Below are 27,246 nucleotides of genomic sequence, written 5' to 3'. Positions count from 1 at the left end.
ATTACACAATTTGACAGTTTATAAAAAAATTACTGACAAAGGGATTCATTAGTAAAACAAAAAAGTAGTCAATTGTATCTGGGCATCTTGAACGTGTGAGACTTTGCACTTTGACCTCTCATTGGAGAATGTTATTGCAATCTGAAAAAGTGGCTCGCTGAGAGAAAAATGAACATCCGAGTGAGCCGACCCCCTATACCAGCTAGAATCGAGAGTCTTCTCTTGCTCTGTGTGTCTCCTGAAGCAGCAGGCCCCATCTGAACCGAGGGCAGCTATTGATTCCTCTAACGATGTGGGAAAGAGCTCATTGTGACAGAGTTTTTCCAGGAGCCTCTTGTCCCCGTTTACCTTTAGTGCCTTAACGAATTGGCCTGATAGGCAGCTGTGTTTTCAAAAGGCTTACACGCCACAGGTTTCTTTGGAGAGGACGGCCTCTTTCATGGCAGGATTAGAGGCAAACCCATCAGCCCCAGATAGGATTCTCTGAAGGGAAATTCCTCAAGAACTGGCTTCACTTTTTGCGGCGTCTGTTTGTGAAATCTGGCCGTGTAAAGATGAACAAATAGAGTCTCTCTGGAGGTTGTTTTTTTTATATAGGGATTTGATACAATCCGCACAGTGCACAGCCTTTGTAAAACATTTTTGGCAGCGAGGGCTTTGATAATGCTACTCCTTGTGTTTTTAAGATATGGCTAAGTGGCTGTTGATGTCAGAGAATGAGAATTGCAGAATGGTAATTGGCTACGTTCCCCTCGTTCACTAGACAGCAGCATTCGAACCAATGCGGGCCTGGGGCTTCTGCCAAAAGCCTCCATCTTTATTTTTTCCCCTCCCTCCCTCGCTCACTTTTTTTGTTGTTTGGCGACACTGCTCATGTCTGCATTTGTCCCTTTTGATAAGACCCTTTCATCCTGTTTGCATTGATTACTGGCTGACGAGTCACCCTGATACACTCGGGCCCTATTCAGGCCGGCCTCGCTGCACACTGGGCCCATTGTGGCCAGGAATGTGTCTCCTTTCAGGGCCTGAGCCCGCCTATGAAAGCATGTCAATAATCCTGAGACAGCGGTGCTCCACAATACCTCGACTCGCCATGGAAATAAGGCCCTCATTTTCCGCTCCACTAAGGGGAGAGTGCTGGCTGGATAGGAGAGAGCAGACGGATGGACGCGAAACATCAAACCCCCAGCTCACCATCCCTGCTTCTGGGTGGGGGGAGATAGCCTAGCTAAAACGGCATAATGCTAGCATTTAGCTAAATGAATATGTGAGAGTGTATTGTGTGTGCTCTTGTAAAAATGGATCCAAAGTCCCCATTTGGTTACATAATAAAAATTGTGAGAAATCTTGCATGAGTTAACGTAGCCCATTCTGCACTTCACAACTGAGGTCTCAATAAATAAATAAAAATTAAAACCTTTTGGACCTCATTTCAGGAAGTATCAGTTCTGAGATGACGGTAGTAGTGGCTGGAAGGAACCAGCAGTAGGCTTGGCCGTGAGACTGTGGTTTCGGCACCGGAGGTTTGTTTGAGTAGAGAGCGTAATTCTGCAGGCAGAACAAATGGGATTCTGGTCTTTAGCGGCCACTAAAACCACTGAAAACAGACATCTGTTCTATTAATTTGGGGGCTGGTTTGCAGAGGCCAGGTAGGGCTGTGGGAATCCGATTGTAAGCCTGGAGATGGAGTGAAAGAGGGAGGCCGATCATCGCTCTACAAAGAATTAAAACCACCTCTGCAAATAGCCCCAGTGTGTGTAGAGCCCCGGGGTGGGAGTTTCACAGCGTCCATGGTTCCAGTGTAAATAAACAGTGCAGAGGTCTGCGAGGGTGGAGGGCCTCTTCTCCCAGAGGTGAAGACCCTGGCCTTTGTTGCCTCCTAATTCAGGCCACTCTTTTTTGAGGATGAGGGAAAAGTGGGTCTCTGTGTGTGATATTAGAATGCAAGGTCCACCATGTACTTGTGTGTGTGTGTGTGTGTGTGTGTGTGTGATCAAGACTTTCAGGTCTTCTCCATGTTTTGAACTCCAACCACAGCTCACTTATGGCCAGGTAATGGTTTTTGTTGATCGTGTTTTTCTTTAATGGAAACTGATCTGGGTTATTTACATAGTTTATTTCCCATACTTTAGTAAAATTGGTAGACTAGCAGCCCTTTGGCCCAGTTGTACTATTTGGGGCCTTTTATTATGCATTCGACCTCAGCCCAGAGTCTTTATTCCAGCCCTCAACTAGCCCACGTGGGCCAGTCCAAAGTTTACAATGAGGTAGCCAATGAGGAGTGGTCATTTTCTCCCTCCTTTGAGCAAATGACCCTGCTAGCCTCCCTGAGCGTAAACATCTGAGAGGCATCCAATTAAAGTGGTGATATCTTCAGGCGTTTGAAGGTTCATCTGAAGCAAATGGCGTTAACTTATAATTTACACTTTAAAATGTATACCATGTTTATTTTTTTCTGCTTTCAGGTCTGCACAGATGTTGTGGTAAAAAAAAAAGATGGATTTTTCACACATAGTGGAAAAGTCAGAATGAAATATTAGTTTGTTAACCATGTATAAAACTAGGTCGTTTTAGTGATGAAAAATATAGGCCCATTCCATATTTGACTTCTAGCATAATTCGCACTACTCTCTAGCGCGATGAATAATTTAGTGATGTTGAGTAAACAGGAGCAATAATTAGGTTCACAGACATGATGTCGACTTTGGTAATAAATCATTACCTTTATTTAGCAAACATGCATATACCCTATATTTACTTTTCTATAAGGCCATGAAGAACACTATCACGACCTCATCCTGCTTGCTTAGAGGCTAGCTTTCTAAAAACAAGGGATTAAAAATGCATATAATCTCACATTTTTGTTCTACGGAGGGAAAAAAACAAACCCCAATGAAGACAGAAACTGTTGGCTGCAATGAGCCAATGTTAGAGCGAGGTAAATGCTTTGTTTTGCGGTAATACAAATGTATTCGGTGGAGGAGGGGGGGAATCAAACTGATATTTAGCCCCTACTAACTCCACCCCCCCAACCTCTTTTGTTTTATGCAAGGCTCTTTTTACCACATGGTAGTGACAGATTGTTTGAGCTGGAAGGAAAAGCCATTCGAAGCTAATTAAGCAGCCATTCCAGGGACTATTTGCAGGCAGGAGGGAGAGAAGCACAGGCATTTGTCAGCGCTGAGCCCCGCGTGGTATTGATTGACAGCATGGGATCCTGACTGACAGCCTTTGCTGCCTCTGGCCAATTGTAAGCGAGGAGGTACGACAGCTGCACAGCCATTGGATAACGAACAGTGACGGGGAAGGGGAGCCCCACGTGGGGCTGAGTATAGCGAGCAACACGTGATAGGCTGACTTCCTCGGGCGCAGACATGTTGTACCTTTCAGCGTTGCCGATATGAAAGCTTGTTGATGGTTAAGGTCTTATTAAAAATGTAGGTCGATCAAATCAGTCTGATCAATGAATACATTTAATCCCCAATTTCTAGTATTCGTGTTAGATTTATGCAAGGGCTATGCTTAGTAAATTCAATCATTCTTAATTAAAGGCTTTTAAAACTACATGATGGAGCAAATCATTCATTAAACACTACAGTCCTAAATGATTAAGCTATTTGTAGGCTGGATCTTCTAAGATAGCAAATTATAGAACACATACTTTCTTCAAAGCACATTTAATGTGCTTGTGAGTTTCAGATTTCATAAACTGCAGTGTAGCCTATTCTAAACGTTTAAATGAGGCAAGTAATTAGCTGATATAGAAAAAGAGTTGCTTAATTGCTAGGACACTTTTTAGTCCAGAAACACAGGCATGCTCAGCATTCAAATTTGATTTTTACATTGTATCTAACATTATATGAGATTTAACCATGTGTACCATGCTGCACATGCCCATGTCTGCATCACATGAGGGATTTAATATATCAATGATTAAAAGTCAAACAGTATATTCTGACATTTGTGGCAGAAACATTTATAATTACCTTTGTTTATTACAAGTTCGTCAGTTGAATACCAGTTTAGATCCAAAATGGCGAAGATATGAGGTCATATATCACAGTCCAATGGGAACACAAGGGTACTATCTACCCCACGTGGGGACATCCCTCTCTGATAGGCTAATGCAGCTAAACTCATTCGGAGAATCCGATTGGCTTGTGAGAGGCCCTCTCGCGGCAGTTGAGTCCTCGTGTCAGTGCACAGTCTGTGTGTGGTACAGCAAGCGTTGGAAAAACTGGGTAAATCGAATGCAAGCAATTGCTTCGTTACAATATCCAACTTTTCTACGATTTAACCTCTTTTAACTTACAAAATTGTATTTGGATTTACTAGAAGACTCGTCAATAATTGCATTTATCCAAGAAAGGCTTTCTTGGAAGTTTTATGCGGTCAACAACTCGTTGTAATCGACGGCTCTCCGACGTCGGATCTGAAAAGCATTGTCGAGGCAGGTCGTGCGGCGCCACGAGATCACCGAAGTTCCAAGGCTCGGCTGGGACAAGGATTCCATGTAACCAGCGATTACTTTTGGATCATTTTTTTCATTCTCATAAGGAAGGTTACCAGCCGAGGATTGTGAAAATTCGTTCAACAGAGGGATTATTGCCGTCGTAGGGGAGGGGAATCAATCGAGACAAAGGTAAAGAAGAAGACCCGAGAAGAACCCGCTAACAAGACGGGTAGCTTTCATGGCTGGGCTACTTTGAAAACAGCAGTGTGTTTTATAACCAAGCTTGGTGGACTGAATGTCATAATCCCGCAGCCCGCTTTGTCGTATATTCTGTTTTCCAGTTGCGCTCGAACACTGCAGCTCCGCGAACAGCAAATTGTTACATTTGTTGGGAATGCAGATAATATATAAACACGATACATTGTATCAACTTTGATTGTAGCGAGGCTGGTCTTTTTGGTTTTGGATAAATTGTTACCCGTGCTACGCGCCTATTGTAGTTTTTTTCGTCTGCTAGTGTAGCCTATTATCACTCTAGCGTGAAGGCTTGACACGCCAACAAACCTGTCAAGCAAACCCATTTAGATATCACAATTTCCTAACATGTCGGATAAATATTTGCAAATCGAGAATAGCGGCTTATTATGACATGTATTTTTGAGACGGACCAGGCGATGATAGTGAGTTAAATTATAGAGGCTATAATCTGCATTTGCCATTGACTAAATTCAGCAAGTATTTCCTTGCTGTCGTCACGAGCATATTTTGAAGCTATGTGCGTGTTCCGATTGCATACTCCGTTCATTTAGCTAATATCCATTCTGTTCTGCTTTTTTGTTATGTATGTTTGTGATGTTGAAAGGAAAGGGGTTTAAAATCAACAATAAAGATCGAGAGATCGGAGGGTGGAAGTGTGTTCTCCGCGGCGGAGGATTGGCATTGTCCGACCGCTTGTGCGCACAGGGAGGGGTGGCGGACTATCGCACATCTACTCGGATTACTGAAGTATCCCCCGATTTCCCTAAAAAAAGGATACATTCAAGATGTATCCACAGGGCCGGCATCCGGTAAGTATCCCAGCTCTTGATATTATTATGCGAATTCATGCAAATGTACCGCCTTCAAAATAATTAGCTTGTCAGACACGAGCTCGTGATCTGCACCTTACTATTTATGGTCTGCACGTCGAGAAGCCTAGTCCCTCTGTTTATGGCGCTCGACAACACGTTTCGACAGGAAACTGCAAATAAACAATCGATTCACGTATAAGATTCGAATGATCAGTTTTAATAACGAAAGACGGCCAATATGTAAGAGGGGAAAAAAATATTTTCAGAGCGAATATTTTTTTCCCTCTAAATTCCTCCAAGCTGCTGCATTGAAGCAGTAGCGGATATGCTGTAATTATCGAGCTTACTGCACGGCATCATTGGCATGCATTGAATTCCTCACAAATCAGGTTGTGATTTCCCCTCCCTCTCTCTCTCCGCTCACCCCCCCTTCCCGTGCTCTTTGAGGACGGGCGCACTGACCCGCCTCTGTCATCGCACTCTTGAGTGATAGTGGTTCTTCCCACCATTATAAAAGCGGCCACCAGGCAGGGCTCAAGGGAACGTTTGGGTACCACACTGACAAACCACCATTCAGCAGCAGCAAAAATAATTTTACACGGAAGAGAGAGGCCTATAGGAGAGGGAGGCTAAGAAAGCACGATGAAGGATGATACTATTTTGCCATCTTTCTGTTGCTATTGATTATAAATAGACTTCTGTTATAGAAATGGGCTGAGATCTAGTCTGTTATAGAAATGGGCTGAGATCTAGTCTGTTATAGAAATGGGCTGAGATCTAGTCTGTTATAGAAATGGGTTGAGATCTAGTCTGTTATAGAAATGGGTTGAGATCTAGGCGTTATGTGTTGTAGTCTGTTATGTTATAGAAATGGGTTGAGATCTAGGTGTTATGTGTTGTAGTCTGTTATGTTATAGAAATGGGCTGAGATCTAGGCGTTATGTAGCCTGTTATGTTATAGAAATGGGCTGAGATCTAGGCGTGATGTGTTGTAGTCTGTTATGTTATAGAAATGGGTTGAGATCTAGGCGTGATGTGTTGTAGCCTGTTATGTTATAGAAATGGGTTGAGATCTAGGTGTGATGTGTTATTGTCTGTTATGTTATAGAAATGGGCTGAGATCTAGGTGTGATGTGTTATTGTCTGTTATGTTATAGAAATGGGCTGAGATCTAGGTGTGATGTGTTATTGTCTGTTATGTTATAGAAATGGGCTGAGATCTAGGTGTGATGTAATAGGTGTGGCTGCACTACCACTTCATTGGGGTTATTGATATCAACACTGCTTTTCTCTAGGCACCACACCAACCAGGGCAGCCTGGCTTCAAGTTCACCGTGGCCGAGTCCTGCGACAGGATCAAAGACGAGTTTCAGTTCCTGCAGGCCCAGTACCACAGGTAATGACATCCATTTTTAGAGGATGTACTTCAGCTGAAAGAACCAGGCTAGGCTACTCATGATCAATCTAGTTAGAGATGTCTGCTAACACTGGGCTAACACTGGTCATATCAAGTTGATTTTGGGTGTGTAGAATTGAGATTTTTCACATGGTACAACTATATGATTATGGTGTATTGTGTTTCTAACCAAATATTTCTGTGAAATGGACTAACATGTATTAATGATGTAATAAAGCATAAATATTGGCTCATAATAATGGACCATATTTCTCGTCTTTCAGTCTCAAAGTGGAGTACGACAAACTGGCCAATGAGAAGACAGAGATGCAGCGTCACTATGTCATGGTAAGAATATCACACTACATACAAGCACAATCACTTCCTGTAACTAAAACCCTGCATGTGATGGTTAGTAAGATGTGTTATTATTTTCCCTCAGATGAAACGGTAGCAACCGTGTTTGTTTGCAGAGGCAATTTGAGTTACATTTTTGGGTGCATTTGAGATTGTTGACTCATGAACATCCCTGTGTGGTGATTGTCCAGAAAGGGACATTGGGGCCTCCTGTGATTGGAGGAAGTGTGTGTGTGTGTGTGCACCTATAGAGAAGGTGGGGGTTGTTGTGAATCTCCACCAGAGGTCAAATGTCCGGCCGTTGATAACAGGGCGTGACGGACGGGGCTTTGTGATGATGGGGGGGGGGGGGGGGGTTCATAATGGCTCCGTGGCCTCTTTTATGCCTCTGACCCCCTAAGGGTTAATGACTGGCCTGCTGGCTTTGTGTGTGAAGCTGATTATTTAGGGCAGTATTCTCCCAGGGTGAGCTATGGCCTATGGGCCTTCACATACCCAGGGCCTTCCTGACACATCCAGGGCCTTCTAAGACACCCAGGGCTCTCATTAAGGATGGGGAGGGGGATAGAAGGGACCCCCTGGCCAGGTAGACAACTAGTTAGTCACGGTGGAGTATGGCATTTTATATTTTAGCCTGGCTGTTTAGCGGTGGCCTCTTATCCGGGATGACTTGCAGACAATACTGTGGCCTATGGCTGAATGACCTCATCAAGTAGAGGACATAGTCAAGTGAAGTATTACCATTAAAAAAAAACAAATAGCACTATTAACCTTTACATTGTTGCCATTTTAGAATGTGACTTAACTCCAAAACAACAGCTCCAACTGATCCACATTCAAACGTTCCCTTTTTAACAAAAAAAAAATCATTTTCAAAGCCCCCCATGATCAAATAGAAATTGTAAGTGTAGATGGTACAACGTTATTTGTATTTACTGTCAAGCTACAACATTGATCCAACTCAAAGAGCCTAGCTGAGGTTCTGGGTAACACAAAAAGGGCTGGTGAATGAATGGAAAATAACCAGTCAGTCCCTAGACATGATGTAACAGAGGCCAAACTCTGAGCTGAGGCCCGTGCATATAAACTCCTCTTATCTTATTTGTACACGCCAGGATTGACTTTAACCAAACGCACTGGTACTTTAGTTAAACATTATTTTTTTATTCTGAGGAAATGCATGCACCGGTTTAGCGGTAGTGTGTGAGAGGGGGGTTGTTAGATAAACAGGATGGACTAACTAGGCCTCATCTGGCAGCCGCCAGTTCACGCCCTGATAGTGAGTATCGCTATGGATGTCTAATCTACGATTGACAACAATCTATTTGTTTTGAAAGACTCGTATTTCGCCAGACTGATTGAGTTAGCAACGTAGCATTTTAAAATCGGACTGTGCTCAAAAGAAGTGGATTGGAGTCCTGTAGCTTAGCATTTACCCACGGTTCACATCGCTCACCCCTTAGACTCCCAAAAAGAGCTGGAAGAACAAAGAAAAGGATAGAAATAGAGGGAGAAGTAGAGGCATCACTACAGCCTTTGAGCCGGCCTGGGAGGATTTCAAGTGTTAATCATTAAAGGGCTACAACAGCTAGTTCTCTCCCTTTAGCCATGTTCAGGAGTCCAGCATTCTGACATGCAGACTGCTTCCCATGGAAAACTCAGCTTGTTCTCACTTGTCCACTATATTCCTTTTTTTTATATTCTAACTAGTAAATGAATGGGATGTGAATGTTTCATTATGTGACTCTTGTCTTTTCCAGTACTATGAGATGTCCTATGGGCTGAACATTGAGATGCACAAACAGGTATGTAGCATTATCCTCATCTCTCTACTTTGAAAGAGTGGTTGTTAGTATATGGGCTCTCTATCGGTCCAGCGTATGGGGCCTCTATCGGTCCAGCGTATGGGGCCTCTATCGGTCCAGCGTATGGGGCCTCTATCGGTCCAGCGTATGGGGCCTCTATCGGTCCAGCGTATGGGGCCTCTATCGGTCCCGGTGTCTGTCAGTTAAGTGAAGGAAGATGGTGACATCGGCTTGTGAGTCATTGAGTATGTTTACATGCACAATAATAATGTGATATTAAACTGATTATGGCAGTAGGCACCTGCTTTTCTGAGCAATTATTAGGACATGTAAACACCGGTGTTCCAGTGGTGTATTTGATCTGTGCCTGTGCTGGCACCAGCCGAGAGCCTCCCTCTTGTTCCAGTGGTGTATTTGATCTGTGCCTGTGCTGGCACCAGCCGAGAGCCTCCCTCTTGTTCCAGTGGTGTATTTGATCTGTGCCTGTGCTGGCACCAGCCGAGAGCCTCCCTCTTGTTCCAGTGGTGTATTTGATCTGTGCCTGTGCTGGCACCAGCCGAGAGCCTCCCTCTTGTTCCAGTGGTGTATTTGATCTGTGCCTGTGCTGGCACCAGCCGAGAGCCTCCCTCTTGTTCCAGTGGTGTATTTGATCTGTGCCTGTGCTGGCACCAGCCGAGAGCCTCCCTCTTTAGCGCCAGACAAGTTCTGAACAACTGAATGCATGTGTCTTAGTAATAGTTTTCCCTTACAAACTTTATATGTCCAAACTGAGAATCAAATCGGCTTCCCAAAAATAACATGGTCGCTGTGGTAGAATGTTTATTTTGATTGGTGATTTTCTGCATTTATCAGAGTGCCATCAGGTAGCCTGATTTCAGATGGCTCCATGGAAACAGGATGATTATTATTATTATTATTATTATTATTATTATTATTAGGGAAATTAGTTTTTCTTGCAAATAATGTAAATGTTTTAATGAAATATTATATGAATCTGATTATTCATAAATAATCACACTGTGCATGTAACGTACTCATTATGTCTGACACATTGTGGTGTCTGTTTGTAGGGGATTGGAAAGCAAGAGCTATGATTGTTCAATGACACAGACACACAACCTTAGTCGATGCCCTCAGTCTTAAATGCTTTAAATGCTTCTCAGTCACACAGGGACAGACACACCTCACGATCTCATTGCCTCCTGAGAAACGCACACACACACACATACGAGACCTTAGTCTATGCCCTCAGTCATAAACACTCCTCAAGTAACACACACACACACCGACTCCCTTCCTGTCTGTGAAAACGCTGACGGGCTAAACAGCGAGCGGGGCAGGCGGCCTGATGGGGCTGCTTTGATAAGATTAAAGTGAAGTCTGGCGAGGACTGAGTGTGTGTGTGTGTGTGTTTCTCCCAGTGACGAGTCTGACTCAACTAAAGGCAGCATGCAGAGCCAGCCAGTCTAAAACCTCATTAGGTCCGCTGCCTCTCAGCAGAAAGTATTAATCAGCAGTAGAAACCAACCAGAGGGCTCCCTCAGCCTCAGCCTGGCTGTGAGTGGAGGAAACATTAGACCTGCCTCACTACTGGAGAAACAGACAAAATGGCCGCCTTAGAGAGCGGAAGGGGGAACGCTGCTCAGTCAAACAGTCTGTCAATATCCACCGGGCCGTGAAGCGGGCTTTTTAGTGGCGAGGTGATTTGTGGCATCTATCACATGCAGTCTTCTCTAGTCTCCCCCTGGTTCCTTTCATCTCTCTTCTGTCTTTCCTGGCTTCTCGCTCTTTCCTTGTTTATTTTCCTCCTCTTTACCCCCCAGGAGGGGATGGGCTTTAGGCAGGCTGGTCGAGGAGGAGGGGATGGGCTTTAGGCAGGCTGGTCGAGGAGGAGGGGATGGGCTTTAGGCAGGCTGGTCGAGGAGGAGGGGATGGGCTTTAGGCAGGCTGGTCGAGGAGGAGGGGATGGGCTTTAGGCAGGCTGGTCGAGGAGGAGGGGATGGGCTTTAGGCAGGCTGGTCGAGGAGGAGGGGATGGGCTTTAGGCAGGCTGGTCGAGGAGGAGGGGATGGGCTTTAGGCAGGCTGGTCGAGGAGGAGGGGATGGGCTTTAGGCAGGCTGGTCGAGGAGGAGGGGATGGGCTTTAGGCGGGCTGGTCGAGGAGGAGGGGATGGGCTTTAGGCGGGCTGGTCGAGGAGTAGGGGAGGGGCTTTAGGCGGGCTGGTCGAGGAGGAGGGGATGGGTTTTAGGCGGGCTGGTCGAGGAGGAGGGGAGGGGCTTTAGGCGGGCTGGTCGAGGAGGAGGGGAGGGGCTTTAGGCGGGCTGGTCGAGGAGGAGGGGAGGGGCTTTAGGCGGGCTGGTCGAGGAGGAGGGGAGGGGCTTTAGGCGGGCTGGTCGAGGAGGAGGGGAGGGGCTTTAGGCGGGCTGGTCGAGGAGGAGGGGAGGGGCTTTAGGCGGGCTGGTCGAGGAGGAGGGGAGGGGCTTTAGGCGGGCTGGTCGAGGAGGAGGGGATGGGCTTTAGGCGGGCTGGTCGAGGAGGGGAGAGGGGAACTGGCTGTCTTGCAAGGTTAATGGCATCAGTGGGAGGATTGTGGATTGGAGCAGCGGGGGAGGGTGGGAAGAGCGAGGATGGGTGGTGGGAAGAGCGAGCGAGGGAGGGTGGGTGATGGGAAGAGGGTGGGTGTTGGGAAGAGGATGGGTGGTGGGAAGAGCGAGGGAGGATTGGAGGTAAACATTGTTGGAATGGGAGGGAAACAGGAAGGATGGAACTGCTGTGTAAACATGTTATTGGACCGGCCCTCTCCCTCGCTCGCCTTTTCTTGATCAATAAGACCAATGGAGTCTAGTGAGTGGTGTGAATAATGAATGACCCCCCCCCCCCCATCACTCCCCACTGAACACTAGTGTTTATGATGACATCAGTCTGGCGTAAACAGTGAGCATCTCTCCTCTTATCCAGGTTGGTAGCGATGAAGGGAGAGGAGATGTAAACAGTGAGCATCTCTCCTCTTATCCAGGTTGGTAGTGATGAAGGGAGAGGAGATGTAAACAGTGAGCATCTCTCTCCTCTTATCCAGATTACTAGTGGTGAAGGGAGGGGAGAGGAGGTGTAAACAGTGAGCATCTCTCTCCTCTTATCCAGATTACTAGTGGTGAAGGGAGGGGAGAGGAGGTGTAAACAGTGAGCATCTCTCTCCTCTTATCCAGATTACTAGTGGTGAAGGGAGGGGAGAGGAGGTGTAAACAGTGAGCATCTCTCTCTTCTCTTATCCAGGTTACTAGTGGTGAAGGGAGGGGAGGGGAGGTGTAAACAGTGAGCATCTCTCTTCTCTTATCCAGGTTACTAGTGGTGAAGGGAGAGGAGGTGTAAACAGTGAGCATCTCTCTCTTCTCTTATCCAGGTTACTAGTGGTAAAGGGAGGGGAGAGGTGTAAACAGTGAGCATCTCTCTCTCCTCTTATCCAGGTTACTAGTGGTGAAGGGAGGGGAGAGGTGTAAACAGTGAGCATCTCTCTCTTCTCTTATCCAGGTTACTAGTGGTGAAGGGAGGGGAGAGGAGGTGTAAACAGTGAGCATCTCTCTCTTCTCTTATCCAGGTTACTAGTGGTGAAGGGAGGGAAGAGGAGGTGTAAACAGTGAGCATCTCTCTCTTCTCTTATCCAGGTTACTAGTGGTGAAGGGAGGGGAGAGGAGGTGTAAACAGTGAGCATCTCTCCTCTTATCCAGGTTGGTAGTGGTGAAGGGAGGGAAGAGGAGGTGTAAACAGTGAGCATCTCTCCTCTTATCCAGGTTACTAGTGGTGAAGGGAGGGGAGAGGAGGTGTAAACAGTGAGCATCTCTCCTCTTATCCAGGTTGGTAGTGGTGAAGGGAGGGGAGAGGAGGTGTAAACAGTGAGCATCTCTCTCCTCTTATCCAGGTTACTAGTGGTGAAGGGAGGGAAGAGGAGGTGTAAACAGTGAGCATCTCTCCTCTTATCCAGGTTACTAGTGGTGAAGGGAGGGAAGAGGAGGTGTAAACAGTGAGCATCTCTCTCCTCTTATACAGGTTCCTAGTGGTGAAGGGAGGGGAGAGGAGGTGTAAACAGTGAGCATCTCTCTCCTCTTATCCAGGTTACTAGTGGTGAAGGGAGGGGACATGTAAACAGTGAGCATCTCTCTCCTTATCCAGGTTACTAGTGGTGAAGGGAGGGGAGGTGTAAACAGTGAGCATCTCTCTCCTTATCCAGGTTACTAGTGGTGAAGGGAGGGGAGAGGAGGTATAAACAGTGAGCATCTCTCTCCTTATCCAGGTTACTAGTGGTGAAGGGAGGGGAGGTGTAAACAGTGAGCATCTCTCTCCTTATCCAGGTTACTAGTGGTGAAGGGAGGGGAGAGGAGGTATAAACAGTGAGCATCTCTCTCCTTATCCAGGTTACTAGTGGTGAAGGGAGGGGAGGTGTGAACAGTGAGCATCTCTCTCCTTATCCAGGTTACTAGTGGTGAAGGGAGGGGAGAGGAGGTGTAAACAGTGAGCATCTCTCTCCTCTTATCCAGGTTACTAGTGGTGAAGGGAGATGAGAGGAGGTGTAAACAGTGAGCATCTCTCCTCTTATCCAGGTTGGTAGTGGTGAAGGGAGGGGAAAGGAGTGTTGGCCTGTGTTATTGGATGCAGGCAGCATATTATTCCCTCTGCTCTGAGTAGGATTTACTTGGTAGTGGAGGGAACATGGCTGTCTCTTTGCCCCCTTTTTTCAGTGCAGCGTGTGTGTGTGTGTGTGTGTGTGTGTGTGCGCGCGCTCCCTTCAAACACACATGGATATGCGTATATACAAAGCTGCATGTACATAATATAAACATACTTCTAGTCCAACACATCCCGGCGGTGCCCCGGGTGGGTCGGCAGCACAGGGCTCTATGGGGGGGTTGTTTTGACAGAGCTCTTATGATGATGCGGCGGCGTGGGGTGTCAAGGGTGGTGCGGGACGGAGATAATCATCCTCACTTCGCTGTCAATAAGTGATTTTAATTAGCGCAGCTCATTAGGCTGCCACGGCAACGAGGCCCTCTGAGCTCTGTGTGTCAGTGTGAGGAGTTCAGAGGGTACTCCATCTTATTCGCTGCTTAGTTTCTCTGTCATATTTTCTCTCTCTCTCATATTTTCTTTCTCTCTCTGTTGCTCTGATTGAAAACCTGGGCTTTCTTCCTCAGGCGCTCTGTTTTTCCACTGTGTGTTTGCTCAATTCCTCCCCTGCTTGTCGATAACGAGGCTTCACAGAGAGGAAGCTTTATTTAGGGAAGTCCTGTTTGTGGCCTGAGTGGGAGGGAGAGGTGTGTGTGTGTGTGAGAGAGCTTGTTCAAATGAATAATTTCCACAGGATTCTAGGAATTGTTTGCCAAGGTGATGATAGTCGACTTGTCTGTGAGCCAAAACAAACGGCCTGGGAGAACACACACATGGATGGAGGTTACTAGTGTCTTGTGAAACGTGCTTCATCATTCTGGTCAGCCTGGATCTGCTGCTACAGTCTCGTTGAAGCCGTTTTGTGTTACACAACCACCCTACTGGGTGTTATGTGTCAGTCAGAATGCTGATCCAGTGGAATGGACCAGTATCTGGTTGCAGGGATAATTGAAGGAAATATTGTGTGTCTGTCTGTTCTCCAGGCCCCTAATGAACTTAATGATTTGTAGAAAAATAGCAACAGTTTTCTATGCTCCTTGTTACAGGATGGAGCATTGTGTGAGTTAGCCCTCCCTCCTGGGTGTGTGTGTGTGTGTCAGGTTCCAGTAGCATCTGTCTGTCAGGTCTCAGTAGTGTGTCCCTGCCTATTAGGAGTGGCCCCTGGCCTAGCTCCCAGCCAATCAACAGGGAGGTAAATGCATACATCAATAAACTGTTCGACCCCGATCTGCTGCACATGAACAATGAGGGTCTGGGAGGAGGGATCTTCTGCACATGAACAATGAGGGGCTGGGAGGAGGGATCTTCTGCACATGAACAATGAGGGGCTGGGAGGAGGGATCTGCTGCTCATGAACAATGAGGGGCCGGGAGGAGGGATCTGCTGCACATGAACAATGAGGGGCCGGGAGGAGGGATCTGCTGCACATGAACAATGAGGGGCCGGGAGGAGGGATCTGCTGCTCATGAACAATGAGGGGCTGGGAGGAGGGATCTGCTGCTCATGAACAATGAGGGGCCGGGAGGAGGGATCTGCTGCTCATGAACAATGAGGGGCCGGGAGGAGGGATCTGCTGCTCATGAACAATGAGGGGCTGCTACTGAGGCAGAGGATTGCAATGATGGCCGAGTAGCGTGACGTCTTTGAGACGGAGAGGGAAATGTGCGTGGATCATAAACCACTGTGTCTCTCGTTCAGCGTGTGACACTGTGACTCCCTGTCACCGGTTGTTTTCCTGCCAATTGAAACCTCATCAGTCTCATCCTCTCCACTCGGCTAGCGGCTTCCAGCGACAAACAGGCAAATGGTTTTCAACACAGAGCTGTTGACAAGGCCATCCTCTGAGAGGCCTCTATACTAGCAGCACCAGACAGCTCCGAGCCACTGAGGACCTGTAATTGTGGAGCCGGAGTGAACAGCCTTTACTGCCACGCCTCTCGAGGGCTTGGTTTTCATTGGCTTAAAGTGACAATACCCTATTTTATCCGCCTCCTGGCCTAAAAGCTGTTGGCGTTGAGTCGACGCTGTGCGTGCGTACACTGTCGTCCACACTCGTTGGCACCATTTTGTTTCTCTGGTCTCCAACATATGAATGTGATGGGGGGGATCTATACAGTTATGTATTGGGGTAATATTATAAGGTCCCTGGTAATTGACAAGTGTTATGAGGTTGTATAATTTACTGAATGAGTGTAGTGAAAGATCTTCGACAAGTGTCCATAAAATGACATCTGACTAGTATTCTACTGAAACTCTGCTACTTGTCCCCTCTGTTTACTGGCTAGTCATTCGCTCCTGACATCTGAGTAGTTTTGTCCTTTTGACAGCTGATATAACAGTGTTTCTTTCTGTCTCTTTTGAATGGAGTTCCCTGGATGCTTTTGAATGGAGTTCCCTGGATGCTTTTGAATGGAGTTCCCTGGATGCTTTTGAATGGAGTTCCCTGGATGCTTTTGAATGGAGTTCCCTGGATGCTTTTGAATGGAGTTCCCTGGATGCTTTTGGAGTTCCCTGGATGCTTTTGGAGTTCCCTGGATGCTTTTGGAGTTCCCTGGATGCTTTTGGAGTTCCCTGGATGCTTTTGAATGGAGTTCCCTGGATGCTTTTGAATGGAGTTCCCTGGATGCTTTTGAATGGAGTTCCCTGGATGCTTTTGGTCAGTCGGTATCTTAGGCCTTTTCAAAAGAGAGAGGATGCCTGCCTCTGAGGAGAAAAGACAAGATTAGTGACAGTTGCTGCTCAAGGATTTCTAACTCCTGGTTTGTGTGTGAGTATTTCTAGAGCACTTTCTATACATCCTGGTCAGAGCCAGGAGCACCTCACCAGCTGACCAGAACAGGTCCTCCAGAGTCCACGTTAAGGTCGGGAGAACGTTCCAGGAATGTTGTAACCTGGACCAACCCTAAAGGCAACACGCCGTTGGTGAGGTCACGGCTGTCTGAGCACCTGGTGTTCCAGCTCGGCTTGTGCCAGCGAGCCGCTCATCCAGAAAGAACAGCGTGTAAACTCAACTCAGAACACGTTCCAATTCCAATCCATGCAAGTCCCTTTATACGAGGAATAGTGAATGAACGATTGAAAATGGTGGCTGTTTTGTTGTCTATTGTGCATGTTATGTGTAGTGTGGTTGAAACACTGAGGATATTTGGTTGTTAGGTTGAGTCCAGCCTCTACAGATCTAGCTGTGTGTCTCTTGTTTCCAGGGATGAAGACTAGTCACCCCCCACGCTCCCCTCCTCCTCCCTCTTATCCCCCATTAATTTCTCCCTCTGATCTGATCGACAGCCCAGAAAAATTCTATTTAATGACCTGCCTCTGTGCGCGTAATATGATTTTACAGCCTGCTATGGTCAAGCCCAGGCCCAATTTACATAATGATCACCACCGCCAGACAGGGCCTGCTGGGCCGCCGTTGCCCTGGCAACAGGAGAGAGAGGGGACAGGAATGGAAGGGGGAGGATGTAGATGGAGGGATTGGAGGAGGGGAATGAGAAATGTGAGGGGAGTCTGCCTGGGGTTAAGGGGGTTGTGAGTTCCTGACAGGTCAGAATAGGTCTCTCTCCCCCCACACCCCCTCACTCCTTCCTCCCTTCCTCCCTTCCTTCCTTCCTTCCTCAGAGTAAAACAGAAGTGACACCACAGCAGGGCAAAAGGCCACTACCACCCCCTTTTTCTTCCAACCCCTCTTTACCATTAAACAAGGTAAAATGAGAGGAATGCGTGAAGAAACAAAGGAGAAAGCCCCTGTCTCTCTGTCCCACGCTCACACACACCTGCTGGGCCATCTGCCCCACAATCCATTAGTTCTTCTCTCCCCAACACAGTCAAATTAGATTAGCTTCATGTCAAGTCTCTCCTATGTTCCTCTCTGGAAATAAGTTGGGAGGAAAAGGGTTGTGTTTTGGCGACCACGTCTGTGGATATTCAAGAGCAGCAGAACTGGGTCCAGCCCTCCAAATGTGGGGCTTTAAAGTGCGCTGTCTGAGTCAGGCCCGAGGTATTGTCCCCCCCCCCCCCCCCGCTCTATACCAATGGTGTTGGTGATAGATATTGCTAGTCAGCCAGCCCCCCCTCTCCTTTCTTTCCCTGTCTTCTGTGAAATGGCTGTGTAGTAATTGTGAAGTATTACCCTGGTTTGTCTTCCTCCTCCCAAATGGTATTATCATATTTCAAACGGCTAATGAAATAAGGCCAGCTGTCTAATGGATGTGGGATAGAGGGAGACCAGAGTTGGTTTGTTTTAAGGAGAGCTCCCCCCCCCCCCCCCCCCCCCCCCCATTCATTTCAGTTAAGAGCAATGGGACATCCGGGGTCTAGATGGACTCTGGAGTGGACTGAGGGATTTAGGTGCGTGTGTGGGGTGGGTGGGGGCGGCGGCATGCCCCCTTGCTGTGTTGTGTGTGTGTGTGTGTTCAACCAACACTGAAATGGTTTCTTGGAAGGTGCGGTAGAGGTGTAAACATTGACATTGTCATCTTCTCTGTCTGTTAGTAATCCCATCTGGCTGCTGATGTAGTCCTCTCTCTCTCTGTTAGTAATCCAAGCTGGCTGCTGATGTAGTCCTCTCTCTCTGTTAGTAATCCAAGCTGACTGCTGATGTAGTCCTCACCATGTTCCTCTCTCCTCTCTCTTCCAGACTGAGATTGCTAAACGGCTCAACGCAATTCTCGCACAGATCATGCCTTTCCTGTCACAAGAGGTGAGTACCCCACACATCCATCCTAATGCAGTCTTAACATAAAAACCTTCTGGTGTTCCCATGGTTGTGTAGGCCTGTTGTATAGAGCCTCTTTTCAGGCCCTATATTATTGACGCTTAATCCCTGTTCACATGTTACGGTTTTGATAAGTTTAACCCAAGATGAGCCTAATTCTGTCTTAATAAATCTGTGTCTATGAAGCAGGCTCTCTAACCATGGAGACTTGCTGTACAGTACCCTAGCTAAAGTTGACTAAACCTGGTCTGTTTCTCCCCACCAGCACCAGCAGCAGGTTGCTCAGGCTGTTGAGCGTGCCAAGCAGGTCACGATGACTGAGCTCAATGCCATCATCGGGGTACGTGGACTTCCCAATCTGCCTCTCACCGTGTGTACCCCTCTTACTTTACTTCATTCAGCCAGAGGGGGGTAAACCTGCATGTATGGAGGGGCCCTGTAGTCCACTAGCAATATACTGTCTCAACTCTCATTTCACAAACATTTAGGCCCATCTATCCCATAGATCTCTCTCTCGTTCAAAGTACACTACATGTTGTTTCATATATATATATATCTATATCCTAGTGTGGAATTGGTAGCTAGGTAGAGGATGTTATACAAGTAGTATGTAGACCAGGGTTTTCCCAGACACTGTCTGTCCCCCCCCCCCCAGCACTACACAGCTCAAATAACCAACTCATTTGAATTTGGCTGTGTAGTGCTGGGGCAAAAACCAAACCGTGCACCCGGGGAGGGAAGAGGACCGAGTTTGGGACACTGATGTAGAGGATTTTACAGTAGCACCCTGGTAGAGGATGGTTACAGTAGTGTCCTGGTAGAGGATGGTTACTGTAGTGTCCTGGTAGAGGATGGTTACTGTAGTGTCCTGGTAGAGGATGGTTACTGTAGTGTCCTGGTAGAGGATGGTTACTGTAGTGTCCTGGTAGAGGATGGTTACTGTAGTGTCCTGGTAGAGGATGGTTACTGTAGTGTCCTGGTAGAGGATGGTTACTGTAGTGTCCTGGTAGAGGATGGTTACTGTAGCGTCCTGGTAGAGGATGGTTACTGTAGCGTCCTGGTAGAGGATGGTTACTGTAGCGTCCTGGTAGAGGATGGTTACTGTAGCGCCCTGGTAGAGGATGGTTACTGTAGCGCCCTGGTAGAGGATGGTTACTGTAGCGCCCTGGTAGAGGATGGTTACTGTAGCGTCCTGGTAGAGGATGGTTACTGTAGCGTCCTGGTAGAGGATGGTTACTGTAATACCCTGGTAGAGGATGGCTACTGTAGCGCCCTGGTAGAGGATGGTTACTGTAGCGCCCTGGTAGAGGATGGTTACTGTAGCGCCCTGGTAGAGGATGGTTACTGTAGCGCCCTGGTAGGGGATCTTTGGAGGGGGGCACTAGCTTGCCACACTATGTCACCACCATACCCCTCCCACATGCAGCGTTGCCCCTGTCACCACTGGTTTTTCATTATGAGTTGATGTACCTTATGTGATGCACTGTCTATTTGATTTACCAGTTACCATGGTGGTTTTGATTAATTTATCTTCAATTATACATACTATCCCACTGGTCAGCAGTATGTCGCTTAGTCAGCAATCAGTCCTTCAAGGGCCCCCCCTCCTGCAATGGCTGAGAGAGTGGCTGGTGTTGGTTGTGAACTGAGAGAGTGGCTGGTGTTGGTTGTGAACTGAGAGAGTGGCTGGTGTTGGTTGTGAACTGAGAGAGAGTGGCTGGTGTTGGTTGTGAACCGAGAGAGAGTGGCTGGTGTTGGTTGTGAACCGAGAGAGAGTGGCTGGTGTTGGTTGTGAACCGAGAGAGAGTGGCTGGTGTTGGTTGTGAACCGAGTGAGAGTGGCTGGTGTTGGTTGTGAACCGAGAGAGAGTGGCTGGTGTTGGTTGTGAACCGAGAGAGAGTGGCTGGTGTTGGTTGTGAACCGAGAGAGAGTGGCTGGTGTTGGTTGTGAACCGAGAGAGAGTGGCTGGTGTTGGTTGTGAACCGAGTGAGAGTGGCTGGTGTTGGTTGTGAACCGAGAGAGAGTGGCTGGTGTTGGTTGTGAACCGAGAGAGAGTGGCTGGTGTCGGTTGTGAACCGAGAGAGAGTGGCTGGTGTCGGTTGTGAACCGAGAGAGAGTGGCTGGTGTCGGTTGTGAACCGAGAGAGAGTGGCTGGTGTCGGTTGTGAACCGAGAGAGAGTGGCTGGTGTCGGTTGTGAACCGAGAGAGAGTGGAGGGTGTCGGTTGTGAACCGAGAGAGAGTGGCTGGTGTCGGTTGTGAACCGAGAGAGAGTGGCTGGTGTCGGTTGTGAACCGAGAGAGAGTGGCTGGTGTCGGTTGTGAACCGAGAGAGAGTGGCTGGTGTCGGTTGTGAACCGAGAGAGAGTGGCTGGTGTCGGTTGTGAACTAAGATGTTCACAGAGAGGGTAACGTAAAGACCTGGCTGAGATTAGAGCAGTAACACTGATCAGATCATGGGGCTTTGCACTGATTCCACTTTGCCAGTAAGGATGTTTTTAATTGGATAAGGGGCTCCAGCCAGTGCAGTCTTCATCGCTACCTCTCAGCCTTCTCATTCCTCTATAGGCTCACCAGTAGTGTCCTGAAGCTGAGATTACACTTACTGTTATAGCCTCTCCCCACCCCCCACACACACCATCTTAGAGCTCTATGGAAACTAGGCTATAGAACTTAACCATGTTGTGGCTGTATCATAATCAGGCTGTACCTAGTAATCCCTTAACCCTGAAAGTCAAAGCTCTCCTCATTCCACTTATTTGATCTATTCCAGTCGTGCACACCTGATCCAGTTAACCAGGGGCTTGCTGATGAGGTGACCAGAAGCCCAGTGTGTTGTGTGTTTCTAGGAGCAGTCGGATCCATCTGGGAATCTGAACACTCTGAAATGACAACACCTCGTCTTCCTAAATTCCTAGAACATCTATTGTTCCTTCCGCCCTATTATATTAAGCTAACATGCTAGCTGTTTTTACTAGTTCGAGTTAGAAGATCCTCTTAGCTGTCCGTAGCTATCCTGAAGCCCTTAGCGGTTAGCTAGCTGACCCCCTAGCTGTCAGTAGCTATCCTGAAGCCCTTAGCGGTTAGCTAGCTGACCCCTTAGCTGTCAGTAGCTATCCTGCAGCACTTAGTGGTTAGCTAGCTGACCCCCTAGTTGTCAGTAGCTATCCTGAAGCACTTAGTGGTTAGCTAGCTGACCCCCTAGCTGTCAGTAGCTATCCTGAAGCCCTTAGCGGTTAGCTAGCTGACCCCCTAGTTGTCAGTAGCTATCCTGAAGCACTTAGTGGTTAGCTAGCTGACCCCCTAGTTGTCAGTAGCTATCCTGAAGCACTTAGTGGTTAGCTAGCTGACCCCCTAGCGGTCAGTAGCTATCCTGAAGCACTTAGTGGTTAGCTAGCTGACCCCCTAGTTGTCAGTAGCTATCCTGAAGCACTTAGTGGTTAGCTAGTTGACCCCCTAGCTGTCAGTAGCTATCCTGAAGACCTTAGCGCTTAGCTAGCAGTTAGCCAGCCCCATAGGTGGGGTCAAGCCGGCCAGAGGCAGATATTGGAATTCAATTAAGGCAATGAGCCAAGACTGTGACCCCCGTTTCCATGGTAATTACTTCCTCCTCTCCTTCCAGCCACCAGGTGGTTTAATTTGACTGTCCAGCAGACAGAGAGACAGACACGCCTTTGCCATTAAGCAGGGGCAGGGCTGTGGAGCTCAGCAGCTTGGCACACAAACACTATGAAAACAGGCTTTTATTTGTTGGAGGAAGAGATGGCAGGAAATCAATTTCCGTGCTGCCACTGTGTGGGGGAGAGAGCAAGGGATGGAAGAGGGAGGTCATTAAATATCTGACGGTAATCAGAAGCCAGCAGGGTTTGGCTAGTTGATGTGCCTGTCTGACTAAACCATGTCCAGTGTCAAACCGAGGCACATACACACAATCACACACAAACTTCTATCAGAGGGAGAAACTAAATTGACAGGGAGAGTGACAGAAGTTTACATTTAACCCTGTTTTCTTTAAACCTAAGGGACTCAACTATGTCATCTTTACACTGAGGGACACAAATGCAGAGTAATTTGTCTGAGAAAGAAGATCCATAGACTTAACTCAGCCCTGATGAAGAGGAAGAGGGACGCATATATATATATATATATATACATATATACATACATACATATATATATATATATATATACATACATACATACATACATACATACATACATACATACATACATACATACATACATACACACACACACACACACACACACACACACACACACACACACACACACACACACACACACAAGTATATGTGGACACCCCTTCAAATCAGTGGATTCGGCTATTTCAGCCACACCTGTTACTGACAGGTGTATAAAATCGAGCATGCAGCCACGCAATCTCCATAGACAAACATTGGCAGTAGAATGGCCTTACTAAAGAGCTCAGTGACTTTCAATGTGGCACTGTCATAGGATGCCACCTTTCCAACAAGTCGTCTCATTTCTGCCCTGCTAGAGCTGCCCCGTTCAACTGTAAGTGCTGTTATTGTGGAGTGGAAAGGTCTAGGAGCAACAAAGGCTCAGCCGCGAAGGGGTAGGCCACACAAGCTCACAGAATGGGACCGCCGAGTGCTGTAGATTGTAAAAATCGTCTGTCCTCGGTTGCAACACTCACTACAGAGTTCCAAACTGCCCCTGGAAGCAACTTCAGCACAATAACTGTTTGTTGGGAGCTTCATGAAATGGGGTTCCATGGCCAAGCAGCCACACACAAGCCTAAGATCAACATACGCAGTGCCAAGCATCAGCTGGAGTGGTGTAAAGCTTGCCGCCATTGGACTCTGGACAAATGGAAAAATGAATCGCGCTTCACCATCTGGCAGTCTGATGGACGAATCTGGATTTGGTGGATTCCAGGAGAACGCTACCTGCCCGAATGCATAGTGACAACTGTAAAGTTAGATGGAGGAGGAATAATGGTCTGGGGCTGTTTTTCATGGTTCAGGACCCTTGGTTCCAGTGAGGGGAAATCAAATTGCTACATCATACAATGACATTCTAGATGATTCTGTGCTTCCAACTTTTTGGCAACACTTTAGAGAAGTCCATTTCCTGTTTCAGCATGACAATGCCCCCATGCACAAAATGAGGTCCATGCGGAAATGGTTGGCCGAGATTGGTGTGGAAAAACTTGAGCGACACACACTCACACAACCAGTCCTCCAGAAAGGGAGTGACACACACTCACACAACCAGTCCTCCAGAAAGGGAGTGACACACAGAGTACACCCTGACCGAATCACCCTGACCGGGTCAGATTTTTTTTCCCAGTAGTCAGTCAGTCTCCCCTCCCCAGGCCAGTGTTATCTCAGGAGATATACTACCTGCTAATCTGTCCTCTTCCCCAAGCACAGAGTGACCTGAGAGCGAGGGCGCTCCACTAAACAACATATTCCAACAGGGTTTACAACCCCCACTACAACACTGCATACCTGCCAGTTTGTATACAAACTGTTTATATGGTTTCATACAGTAATATAGCTCTGTTTCCCATTGCTTCCCATAACACAGGTGCACTAATCTAGCTCTCCAGACAACCAGCACAGTTGGTGTACAAACAGTTTGCACATGGTGTTCCAGAACGTTAATCACGGGTCTGTTCATTGTTAATCTTACCAAGTAGACAAACTAGGTGCCCATTCACTTAGGTCATGTGTGAAGCTACTAGCTTTTTTAGCACTGCCTTGTTCTTAGATAAAGGTTAACAGGGCAGGATGAAGTTTCCCCCAGACACTGATCTAAGACCAGTTTAACAAGTTTCTACCCCAATGGTTAAAGTTGGGATTTGGGCAGGGAAAGCTGATCCCAGATTTGTACCTAAAGGCAACATCAATGGTTAACAGATGGGTTACTGTTAGTGTTTTGCATATCTGATCTAGTAAACCCTATGTAAATGGTCATCTGTTGGACACCATTCATGTAAAACATGTATTCCAGCGCCCGTTTTGTTGTTCTGGGCCAAACATTTTCTAATTGGAGGACCCACTCGTTCACTTTGCATGTTTTTTTTTGCTGCAGATTTGAGTGTCAAATTCACATTTCCATTTGGTTTGAGTGTGTCCCTTTTTTCACACAGAGGGCATTTGTCTGCAGTCACATTGGTTCAAACCTCTGTGTACATTATAGTACCTCATTATTTACATATTAGATGTCTCGTAGATATGGCTTTGGTTTTCATCTAGGTGGAGCGTAGCAAACTGGCTAAATGGACACTACACAGTCTAAAGAATACAGAAATTAGACTGCTAGTAAAGACCAGACTTTTATATTGCCCTATACGTCAGTATGTGTAGGCCTATCCCTCTATTTAATGAGTATTATTATTATTTAAAAAATATATTTTTCTTCTCAACACCTGAAAACAAATTAATACACGCCACTGTGTGATTCTGGCATAAGAACCTCAGCCATTGCAGGTACCTCAGCCCCCTTGAAGGACTCTCATACTGCTGACCAACCATGTGTTCTCACAGTTCATTTCACTTTGGACATTGTGTTATCGTAGCCTTACCACTCAAACTGTACTGCATTGCATGCACCTGTGGTTAGCCTCCTAGCATTAGCAAGCATGGAGCTATGGCTAGCATTAGCAAGCATGGAGCTATGGCTAGCATTAGCAAGCATGGAGCTATGGCTAGCATTAGCAAGCATGGAGCTATGGCTAGCATTAGCAAGCATGGAGCTATGGCTAGCATTAGCAAGCATGGAGCTATAGCTAGCATTATTACTGAGCTAGAACTAAGGAAGATCTCAATTGCGTACTCTTTGCGTCCCCTCTCCTTAAAACCCATTGGATGAGAAAGCCAGAGGTCCCTCCCCTCTGACCTCCTCAATGGGTTTTGAGAAGAAGAGAGGACTTGAGTGTGCAATTGAGATCTTCCCTAGCCACAGCTACCTCCTCTTACCACCCTTTTTCTTTGACTCCTACAGCAACAGCAACATGCTGTCTACCCAGCCTTCATGGTCAGTGTTTGGGAGAGGGATGGATGGAGGGAATGAGAGGAGATGTGGTTGATGTTTGTTTGAATTACTGCCACTGTTAGCATGTCAAGTGGTTTTGTAACAACAGATAACCACTGTGTGGTAGGAAGTCGGGAAATAAAGCATGCATTGGATGTCTCCATACTGATTATTGGCTTCCTTCCCTTTGTTTGCTTTCCTTGATCTAAAAAAAAAGGTCAGTGCAGGAAAGGAAGCACTTTAAAGTATTGGAACCCAGCCTCGTTTGTTTCTATGCTCTTTAGTCAGGTAGTCTGCCAGCCAGTTATTCTTTCATAGAGTCAGCTGGAATCAACACTAACAGTCTGTCTGTGGGAGCTGTGATTTGCCTCGTTAGCTTTAATAGTCTCTTCCCTGCTCATCCCCTCCTGACAAAACCTAAGATTTGGAGTCATTTACACAGATGAAAACAGATATGTGTGAAAGGAAGTCGGTCACCTCTTTGTCCAGGAATATTGAATCGGGGGCCGTTTATTTCCCCTATCCCTCACTCTTCTGCTCGTCCGCCTCGGTGGCCCCTTAATGAGACTTCTTGATGATGCTTCTCTGCATGCTTCCCTCATTAGGTACCCTCAACAGGGACTTCTCTGCTCTATCCGTTTCCTCCCTCCCTAACACAAATAGGCCTCTGCTCCACACACCACCAGCACAATATTGATTAACAATCCTGCCTGTCTAAGTGGGTTCCATCCATTCTATACCGCCAGCCCCTCAGCTCCAGATAATGAGCCTACTGGATAATAGGCCTATTGTTAAGAGACCAGACTTGATCAACCTTTACTGTTAAAAGGCTTTACAAGCTCTGTGTATGTGTTTCCCCCTCCTCTCCGTCTAATGAGTAGTATGGGTCAGGGGTATAATACTCCCAGCTAGCTATCAGGAAGGTCAATAGATTGGTTTGGGACTGACACATGATGGATGTGCTAAGTGTTATTTAACCTGGTTTTAAAGCACTCGCTTCCCCTTTTCAGCTGAGTGGCTATTTAACTCCCGCCTGTTAGTCTGGATCCCTGAGTCGATGTCGTCTCGCTCTTCCTCTGTCTGTCTCTCTCGCTCTCTCTCTCTCTCTCTCTCTGCCCTCTCTTTCTCTCGCACTCTCTCTCTCTGACGTTGACAGGCTCCTGGGAGGGCTAAGTGTCTGTCCTGCCCTCTCTGCCTGTTAACAGGCTTTGCCAGAGGGCCAGGAGGTGGGCGGCTGGCTTTGCTTGTTGGATGTTGAAGGGTTTGCAGTTTTTATTTTCACCTGCGGTCATGCCGTGTGTGAAATGAACCCCATGTGCAACCCTCTGGGAATACATCCCCATCCATGTTCTTGTCTGTAGTGTCTGCTAAAACAGTCCACATAGAATAGAGCCTGGACGGTTAACTAGCAGTTGTTGTGTTGCCGGCTGCTTCTCACTAATTGCTGCAGACAGCTGGTGTTTGGGCGCAGTTCATCCAGTATTTATCAAGTGTAGCCTGTTCATAAAATGAGGTGGACTTTCTTTAGTATGACGTGTGTGAAGGATACAGGGTGTGTGTGAAGGATACGGGGGGGGGGGGTCTGAAGGATACGAGGGGTTTGTGTGTAAAGGATACGGTGTGTGTGAAGGATACGGGGGGGGGGGGGGGGGGTGAAGGATACGAAGGATGTGTGTGTGTGTGTGTGTGTGTGTGAGGGATACGGGGGGGGGGTCCCAGGTCCCAGGCCCTCATAATAGTCTGAGGTATTTGTGAGGAAGATGTCCTTATTG

The 27,246-nt window shown here is 47.2% G+C and overlaps 1 protein-coding gene across 8 annotated transcripts in view; it reads left to right on the top strand.

The window, feature by feature from the left end:
* Positions 1–4,148: 4,148 nt before the first annotated feature.
* Positions 4,149–27,246, top strand: part of LOC109877741 (transducin-like enhancer protein 3-B) — a 45,656-nt gene continuing 22,558 nt past the window's right edge. For 2 of the 8 annotated variants that reach the window (XM_031812973.1, XM_031812971.1), the window contains exons 1-7: positions 4,192–4,642; positions 5,316–5,520; positions 6,819–6,919; positions 7,204–7,267; positions 9,037–9,081; positions 18,377–18,439; positions 18,720–18,794. In XM_031812973.1, the coding sequence (XP_031668833.1) occupies positions 5,497–5,520; positions 6,819–6,919; positions 7,204–7,267; positions 9,037–9,081; positions 18,377–18,439; positions 18,720–18,794 (372 nt within the window). In that variant the 5' untranslated portion in view covers positions 4,192–4,642; positions 5,316–5,496. Of the gene's footprint in view, positions 4,643–5,315; positions 5,521–6,818; positions 6,920–7,203; positions 7,268–9,036; positions 9,082–18,376; positions 18,440–18,719; positions 18,825–25,444; positions 25,478–27,246 lie in introns of all 8 variants that reach the window. The other 6 variants (XM_031812967.1, XM_031812968.1, XM_031812966.1 and 3 more) reach the window with 6 other exon arrangements.

This window comes from Oncorhynchus kisutch, unplaced genomic scaffold (assembly GCF_002021735.2).
Source record: "Oncorhynchus kisutch isolate 150728-3 unplaced genomic scaffold, Okis_V2 Okis03b-Okis08b_hom, whole genome shotgun sequence".
NCBI classification, from domain to species: Eukaryota; Metazoa; Chordata; class Actinopteri; order Salmoniformes; family Salmonidae; genus Oncorhynchus; species Oncorhynchus kisutch.
The sequence above is the reverse complement of the archived record's forward strand: the minus strand, read 5'-3'. Positions and strand labels throughout refer to the sequence as shown.